At 52.9% G+C, this 8,823-nt stretch overlaps 1 protein-coding gene across 1 annotated transcript; it reads right to left on the reverse strand.

Moving 5' to 3' along the window:
• Positions 1-107: 107 nt before the first annotated feature.
• On the reverse strand, positions 108-8,465 carry GPR149 (G protein-coupled receptor 149). The gene is made up of 4 exons (XM_059479734.1): positions 7,539-8,465; positions 6,389-6,581; positions 5,401-5,804; positions 108-656 (listed from the first exon to the last, which is right to left on the reverse strand). The coding sequence occupies exons 1-4, from the start codon at positions 8,460-8,462 to the stop codon at positions 108-110; spliced, it is 2,070 nt and encodes a 689-aa protein (XP_059335717.1). The 5' UTR covers positions 8,463-8,465.
• Between the last annotated feature and the right edge of the window lie 358 nt (positions 8,466-8,823).

The raw sequence follows: 8,823 nt of genomic DNA on the forward strand, positions 1-8,823 counted from the left end.
AATTTGCACGATAGGACAAAACCAGCAGATGCTGTATTTGCGGGGGTAGGTGACGGACAGCAGCACTGCCTGTCAGAGCAGCCGGGGCGTGTAGATTAAACACAGTTTTAGCTGCTGCCCTCCCGCTCTCGGTAGGCTCTGTTCAGCAGCTGTATCTCCTCCTGGTACCCCGCCCGGGCCGAGCCCTGCTGCTGGCTGCTGCGGCGGTGCGCCTCCACGGTGTCGGGGATGGAGATGCTGAAGTCGCTGTTGGACGGCACCAGCAGCGAGTAGGAGGCGCTTTCGCCCAGCTCGCAGCTCACGAACCGGTTCTCCTTGCGGGAGTAGCGCAGCGAGGGCGAGCGGGCGTGCGCCGAGGACTGGCTGATGCTGCTGACGATGGACACGGTGTCCAGCGCCTCGGGGGCGTCGCAGATCTCCAGCACCTCCAGGTGAATCTTCACGCTCGTGTCCGCGAAGCCGGGCTCGCCCGGGCTGGGCTCGTGCCCGACGCTCTTGGAGCGGTACACCTCGATCCTCTTGGCCGCGGGCGCGATCTTCTGCCCCTCCGAGCTCACCTCGTACGTGGACAGCGAGAGCGTTTTGCCGCCGGGAGCCTGCAGGGACACGGTGCCCTGGAAGGCACAGAGGGGCACGGCCAGGGCTCCGCCCGTGCGCTGCGGGGAAACAACATGGTTAGTGATGAGATTGCCCAAAATCGGCACAAAATCACTGTGCTGAGATTGCCCAAAATCCGGCAAAAACAGTTATTGTGCTGATTGCCCAAAATCTGGCAAAATCAGTTACTGTGCTGACACTGCCCAAATTCCGGCAAAATCAGTTACTGTGCTGAGATTGCTCAAAATCCGGCAAAATCAGTTACTGTGCTGAGACTGCCCAAAATCCAGCACCGATCGGCCACTGTGCTGAGACTGCCCAAAACCCAGCAAAATCAGTTACTGTGCTGAGATTGCCCAAAATCCAGCAAAATCAGTTACTGCGCTGAGATTGCCCAAAATCCAGCACAAAGCCACTGTGCTGATTTCCCCAAATCCAGCACCAATCAGCCACTGTGCTGATTTCCCCAAATCCAGCACCAATCAGCCACTGTGCTGAGATTACCCAAAACCCAGCAAAATCAGCCACTGTGCTGAGATTGCCCAAAATCCAGCACCAATCGGCCACTCTGCTCCCTTGTTAACTCCTCTCACTGCCTGCTCCTTGCAGAATTTTACACACTTGGTATTATGACTTGAAAGAGCAGTGAAAAGTTTTTTTGTGGTATTGTACACCTTAGTGTATGAAGTCCCAAGTGCCTGTGACTGACTGTGAAATCTACAGAATATGACAACCAGAGTTTAAATAAAAGCTGATTCCTTCAGTGCATGGTTATGTCTGGTTTAATCAAACTCTTGGATTTGCCAGACTGAGCGTGAGGCACCTGGAGGGAGAATGAGCAATCTCCACTTGCTGGAATGAGCACTCCAGGTCTGGAGAATGAGACATTGCCAATCACTTTCTGAAAGTGCCTCTTTCTGAAAGTCTTCTCAAGCTTTCTCAGTATTTGCTGTTAAAGTGAAAAAGATCCATCAAGGCTCCTCTGTCACTGCCCAGTCAGTAACCAGGGAGACACTCACTGAATGCTGTCATTTCCCACTTGAACAGCTCCGTGGAAATGTTCAATTCCAGACACCTTTACCTATTTCTAAAGTACAGAATCCATTTATCAGTGCAAACCACAATGCTGTGCCCTGGGGAGCACTGTGGATAAAGTGCTGGGTCTAAACCCGTGGTTATGGGGCCCAAGGGAGGGATAAATGCATTTATCCTGGGTTTAGGTACAGCCAAGGAGCACTGATTATTACTGGAATTACTTTCAGTATAAATTATTATTAATGAGAACAGAAAGTGACCTTTATCTTGTCCTTGATCCCATTATTACTTACCCATTTTTGCTTCTCATGACACATCCATGGCAGTAAATAGGAATCCACAGCAAACCAGACTCTGCTGGTACACCCTGTGAAGCAGTGTGCCAGTGAAGCACAGGTGCAGCACAGGTGTGTCAGCAGTGTCCCAGTGAGGCACAGGTGAAGCACAGGTGAGGCACAGGTGCAGCACAGGTGTGTCAGCAGTGTCCCAGTGAGGCACAGGTGCAGCACAGGTGAGGAACAGGTGCAGCACAGGTGTGTCAGCAGTGTCCCAGTGAGGCACAGGTGCAGCACAGGTGAGGCACAGGTGCAGCACAGGTGTGTCAGCAGTGTCCCAGTGAGGCACAGGTCACAGGACTCTGTTCCTCCTCCCTGGGACAGGGCTCTGCACCAAGGGCACCCTCAGCTTGTGCCGTGTGCCTGTTGCTCCCCTGGGCCCTGCTGCCCTCCCAAACAGAAATGCAGCAATCTGAAACAGCTCTGAGCAGTTTGCATTCCTAATTACTTTGGTCAAACACAGCTTGAGATGAAAAGGTCTATTTTTAGAATGTTTCCAGTAAGGATCCTGTCTTTTCCTTTCCAGAGAAAATGAGTTTTCTGTTTGTTTTAAAATAGAGGCTTAGCCTTCCACTTCCCTAAGAGTGCAAATTAGCTGCAGTGAAACTAATTGCTGCAATGATTTGCCTTTTCTGAGGCTGGCTGCAGCACATGCAGAGCCAGGGGGCATGGCAGGAGGAGAGAAGCTCACCTGAGATGGGCTGAGCCCAGCACTTGCCATGGCCTGCCTGGTGCAGACAGAGCTGGATTTGTGTCTGTCAGCACCAGGAGGTGCAGCAGAGCCCCAGGGTGAGGACGCCTTGGAGGGAAGGGCTGTGGGAGCTCGATCCAGTCTTGCCCTCCTGGGCACATGTCCCTGCCATCAGCACTCCTCTGCAGCCCCAGAGAGAGCCAGGGGCACCGGAGCTGCAGCAGGAGCACCACACAGGGGGCACATGCCTTGGAGCAGGGTGAGGAGGCGGAGGTGAATGTGACATTGATTTCCCACCACAGAACCTCTGTGGAAATCAGGAACACGTTCCAAGCAGTGGAGCAGGAAGAGCCCCGTTGGGCAGAGCTCAGCACACCAGCAGGGCTGAGGTGGTGCAGATTCCCACCAGCAATGGGAACCTCCAAGGCCATCCCCAACTCAGCTTCTGTGCTGTGCCTGGCATTCCAGGGAATGCTCACAACCCTCCTGCAGCCAGGGAGAAGCTGTGTACTTCTCATGTTAAACACTCCTGCCTGCACTGCTCCTCCTCAGTGAGGTCACCTGCACAGCCTCCCCCTCTCTTTCCTTGCAGGGCACATAAATGGGTCCTGTGCAGCCTCTCCAAAGAGTTTCCTCGAGGCAATCCACAGATGAGGTAGAGAAAAATAATCAGCAAGCCTGGAAAAAGCTGCCAGCCTGGGAAATTTTTGTTGCCTGAGGGCACTGAAGCACAGACAAAATAAGACAAGACATATTTACACTCAATCTCTTTAGGAAGGGAGATACACGGGTATTTTATGAGATGTTAAAGGTATTTTTCAAAACTGCAGCCAAGCAGGAGCTGGAAATGACAAGTACAATTTTCTCTCTCCCTCTCCATTACAGCCATCCTATCATATATTCAATTTAGACCCCGCTGCCTCATTCTCTCATGCCACTTTTATTCCAGAGAAAACACTTTGATGGAGCAACTCTTTACCCACAGAACAGACAAAGAAGAGCCAACCAGCTCCACAGTCATTGCTGCCACCTCAAGGAGGTGCCACTCTCCAGGCCCACAGCTTCCAGAGGGAGCCAAAGCCACCCTGGGTCCTGTCTGGCACCTGCTCTTCAAACATCAAACCCCATCAGACTGGCTGGTCCCACACCTGTGGGGATGGCTGATCCCCTCCCGCTGCCAGCTCTTACAGCTCCTCCTCCTGATGAGAAAATCAGCAGCCCTCCACCAAGAACCCCTGTATTTATGGGCTCTCAGAAGAGCCCCTCTATTTATGGACTCTCAGCCCCTGTATTTATGGGCTCTCAGAGGAGCCCCTGTATTTCCTGCAGAAGGATGAGGCCAATCAATGCTGGGGGAGTCTCCTTCTTTAACACATGTAGGAAATGCAAAGTGATGAGAGCAGAGTGACTTCACTTAGACTTTGGGACTTCCAGACATGATGAATAAAGGAGATGGTTTTCAGCTTATCAATGTGTGGCCCAAATTGATCTTTCATCCAGCATAAACCTGAACAATCATTAAAGTTATTTTTACAGAGCTCGCAGGGGTTTCAGGCCCTGCCCTTTCCCAGCTGCAAAGCAAATGTCAGCTGTGAAGTTCTGGCAGCTCCTGCTGAATGTCAGAACCAGGCAGAGCTGTGACTGCAAACCTGGAGCTCTCACCCCACGGGAGCTCCAGGGCCTGGCAGTGGGCTGTACCTGGGAAGGTGTCAGAAGTGCATGAGCTGTGACTCTTTGTAATGCAGGAAGGGAAGAGTATGTCCCAAAGTGCTGTACAAGGCCCCAGGGCACGTAAAGCACCCCAGGCAGTCACCGAGCAGCTCACAAAGAGCTGCTCACTCACACCTGCTGCAGTGCCACGGCTGCAGCTGAACTGGCACCAGGGCACACGGGGAAAGGAATTTTATAATTTTTGTTTCAAATCATCTGGAAACTCCTACAAGGAGCTATGAACCTGACACAGTGATTTCATTAACCAAGCTGAACATGGCACATGAGGCCTTGGCAAGGACTGGTAGATTAAAACCAGGCTGAGTCACCACTCCCTTTTGCCCCCAAATGTAGGAATTCTTCTCTGCACACTGTAACAGAGTGAGCAGTGGTGGTTTTATGAAAGGGATGATCAGTCCCATTTGAAATATCAGCCAAATTCCTACTGTGACTCAGATGATAAACTTGTGTTTATCAGATGGAGAGAGAAGCCCATATTTGAATACAAAACACACCTTATGCATCTCCTGTGTATGTGCAGAGGTTGAGCATGAGCTGATCCGGCTCTGAAATCACCCTGCTTGGATTAGGTGACTTCTAGAGAGCCCTTCCTAATGAAGCCTTCCAGAGCTCCTGTCTGACAGACTTCACCTGGGCTCTTACCCCACTCCCACCTGCAGCAATGCCCAATGGCCACTGAATTCCACAGTGGAATTCTCTGGAAAATGCCATCTTTTGGAGAGAAACTTCCTATTCACTTAGATAAAGTAACATAATTCATGCTTACTTCTTACCATACACAAATCATGCAGGTGCACACAAAATAAGAAAACTCCATGATTAAGAAGACAAGTGAGAAATTATTGCAGGATCAACACCCGCAAATAGGTCTGTGGTGACTAAACATTATTCAGTGCCATGTATGAGTTTTACTAAAAAATGGGATTAATAGAAGTATCACTGTCAGTAAAAATCATTCCTATTTCATAAGGAAACCCTTATTATCAGCAAAGAACAAAATTGCACCTTTACCTGCCGAGGGTTCCTCTCGGATCTGCTCCGGCACCACTCCCAGTCCGAGAGCTCGGGCGTGGGGCTCTCCTGGTGGCACAGCCTCCACTCTGGTCCTTCAGGGAACGGGCCAGGGCTGGTGTCCTGCTGGTCCTGGTCCTGGCAGGGCCCTGTGCCAGCCCCGGTGCCCTGGCAGGGCTCTGTGCCAGCCCTGGTGCCCCGGGGGCCGTGTCCCAGCGCCCCTGTCCCTGTGTGTCCCAGGCTGTCCCTGCCTCTGCCCGGCTCCCCGCAGGCAGAGCCCACCAGGCTGGGGTAGGACGAGGGTTTGCCATTCCTGCTGGCATGGGGAGGGCTCTCCAGGGATATCCTGTAGATGCCACAGCCCTGCTGGAACGACAGGTTGAGCTCAAAACCGCCGTGCTTGCCTAGGCAGGAAGGAAAGGAAGTGTGTTAGGAGTTGGGACCAAAAAGAAAAATGAAATTGCAAACGTAATGCAAATGACATGTTAAAACATGGAATAAACAGGCAATTTTCCCTCCATTACAAAAATGAATTGTTGAGAAGAAAGACTTGTGAGAAGGAGCTGCCTTCTAAATGAACTGCAGTCGTTCTCTCTGGGAAAGTGTCCAGAAGGGCAGCAGGGGCAGCACAAGCCATTCTGCACCTTGGTGGTGTGTTTAAAGCCATGCACTGGGGATGGCTTTTCTCTAAGATTCAGGAGTTCTTTCTCCCTGAACAAGCAGGGAAAGTCAGGAATTTGTCCACTGATGGTAGAGGATTTTCACTCCAGAGAATGGAAAGCAACTCCCACATCCTCAGAAATATTTAGCCCTTAACATTTGCAGTTGAGACCAGATGATCCCTGTGAGCCTCTTCCACCTGACCCCCTCTGATCCTCCAGCTATTTTTGCACAAAGCCCAAGGAAAAACAGGGCTCTAGAAGATGCCAGGAAGGTTATCAGGGCAGGTGTGCAAGCTCTGTCACACCAACAACCCTTGCACACTTACTTTTGGCCCCTGGTGAGGGCACTGCATGGGAGCTGCTCCTGCAGTTGATGATGCAGCCGCAGGGCAGGTGGAGCCAGTGCTGGGACAGCACAAACACCGGGGTGACTGCAGCAGCCAGCACCGTCAGCAGGAAGCTCAGGGCCTCAAAAGAGAGGCTCTGCAGCCCAGTGATGTACTGGACAGCCATGTGTATCTGAAAGGCAGAGCATTTTGAAATGCAAATCACTTTGGGCACAGGAGATGCTTCCAGGAACAAGGAGAGCATTTCGCTGTGGATATGACACCACTGTAGGACACAGATTGTCATTGGTGTTGGCTGAGGACACTTGTGGCTCCAACAGACAGTGGAGGAAACACACTGACTGCTCTCCTCTGATGCTGTATTTCTCAGAAAAACCCTCGCTGAAGCTAAATATATCTGCTGAGCACCATTGAGCAGCTGCCAGTGCCAGCCAGTCCCATGTGGCACCGAGGAGCCCCAGCCTCACACAGCCAGGGGCAGGGGTAAGTGTCCCACGTTCCCCGTTCCCAGCAGATCCCTTTCCCCACGTTCCCAGCAGATCTCTTTCCCCACATTCCCTGTTCCCAGCAGATCCCTTTCCCCACGTTCCCCGTTCCCAGCAGATCCCTTTCCCCACGTTCCCTGTTCCCAGCAGATCCCTTTCTCAGGTTCCCGTTCCCAAACTCACACAATGCCCACAGCAGCACTCCCTCCTGTCCCAGCACTACAGGGTTTGCAAAGGTGCCACCAAACTACATTTTAATACCAAACTCCTCTTTTTAACCCAAAGGATGTGTCTCAGAGGACAGGACAGAGGGGCTCTTAGCTCAATTCCCAGCCCCAGAATGCTGAGCAAGCCCTGTCCCACAGCTGGCAGTACCCAAGGGGGACCTTACTGCCCTGGTGTTCCTGTGACATGAATGATGTGATGGGAGAGTGTCAGAGCCATGAACCAGGCTCTGTCAAACCCTCTGGCACCAGTGGAACTCATGCAGTGACACAGACCTGCTGGAAAGCACCTCTGCTGGCTCAGCTACCCTACGAGGAACACTGCACTGGCCCCTGTTCATGTTTCAATCCATGGCCCACAGGTGACGTCCCACTGAAATGTAAGTGAGCATTGCAAAGTGAAGCCATCGGAGAATTTACCATCATTGGCAGCCAGAGAAGGACTTTGGTCAGCGCCAGGATCAGCGAGAATCGTTTCTGGGCCAAGCCCACGGTGGAGCTCCTGCTCTGGGTGCCGCTCTCAGCCAGACCCTTCCCAAACACCACCTCCGAGGCTTGGGAGGGCTCCGGGGCTCTGTCCCCAGGGTCCAGCAGCGGCAGCCGCGGGGCCCCGCAGCCCCAGGGAGTCCCGGGGCAGCTGCAGCCTGCAGAGCCCTGCGGGTGCCCCGTGTGCAGCACCTGGGGCTCACCTGAGCACAGCAGCTGCAGCGAGAGGGGAACGGCCAGCCCTGCCAGCAGGGAGAGGCACAACGAGTACACAGCCAACACCAGCACGGTGTGGGAGCTGCCGCAGTCCCCGAAGCAGCCCCAGGACGTGGGGATGTACCCGCCCCAGCCGCAGAGAGGCAAAGTGCACAGCAGCAGGCTGACGGTCCAGATGGCGAGGATGGCCCACGCCACACTCACACGGCGCCTGGAGGACCTGCAGCTCAGTGTCCCCGGCGTGCTGAGGGTGTAGAAGTTGTAGGAAACTATAAGAGACCCTTTCAGGTTGCTAGAAATGCCCTGGAATAAATACAAAAACGCGGAGGTGGTGCACAGAGGCTGGGGGAGGACTTCACTTGACCACTGCATGAGCATGAAAATAATCACTGGCACGATGCTGATCAGATCATCTGCTGCCACAGAGGTCACAATCCACGAAACCGTGCTTTTGGTCTGCAGCTTCAGCAGGGAAACCAGTGAATAAATGCTGCCCAGAAGGGCTGGGAGTGCAATGGCAAGAGTCAAGCAGAACAGAAAGACATTCCAAGTTCTCTGCTCACTGGGCTTGTCCAGAATGCTGTGATGCTCCGTCAAGAAGCTCGTCCCATTGAGTGACAAATTACCAGGAGTCACCGACATTGTCCTAGGCGTGTTTTCCTTTGCCTTCTCACTGATTCTGCAAGTTTTCACCGGCTGAAACCAGAACTGTCAGCTCCACATCGCAAGTTTCTTTGTTTTCCTAGACTCTCTTCTGTGGCATCTGAAGAAGAAATATTCGGGAGGCAGCACCCCAAATGAGCAGAACTCATGCTGTCAAAAAGCCAGGCAACAATGAAGCAGCAAAGGTGCTGAAAAGAAATGGAATTCTTCAAGATCGTTCCGGTGCTGTCAGATGAACTGGGGCTGCTCGGGTGTCCGCATGCCGCTCCCCGTGCCGGATGCAGGGGCAGCCGTACCCGGGCTGGGGCAGCCGGAGCAGCATCGGGAGAGGCTGCGGGAG

The sequence above is a fragment of the Ammospiza nelsoni genome, chromosome 10 (assembly GCF_027579445.1).
Source record: "Ammospiza nelsoni isolate bAmmNel1 chromosome 10, bAmmNel1.pri, whole genome shotgun sequence".
Taxonomy (NCBI): Eukaryota; Metazoa; Chordata; class Aves; order Passeriformes; family Passerellidae; genus Ammospiza; species Ammospiza nelsoni.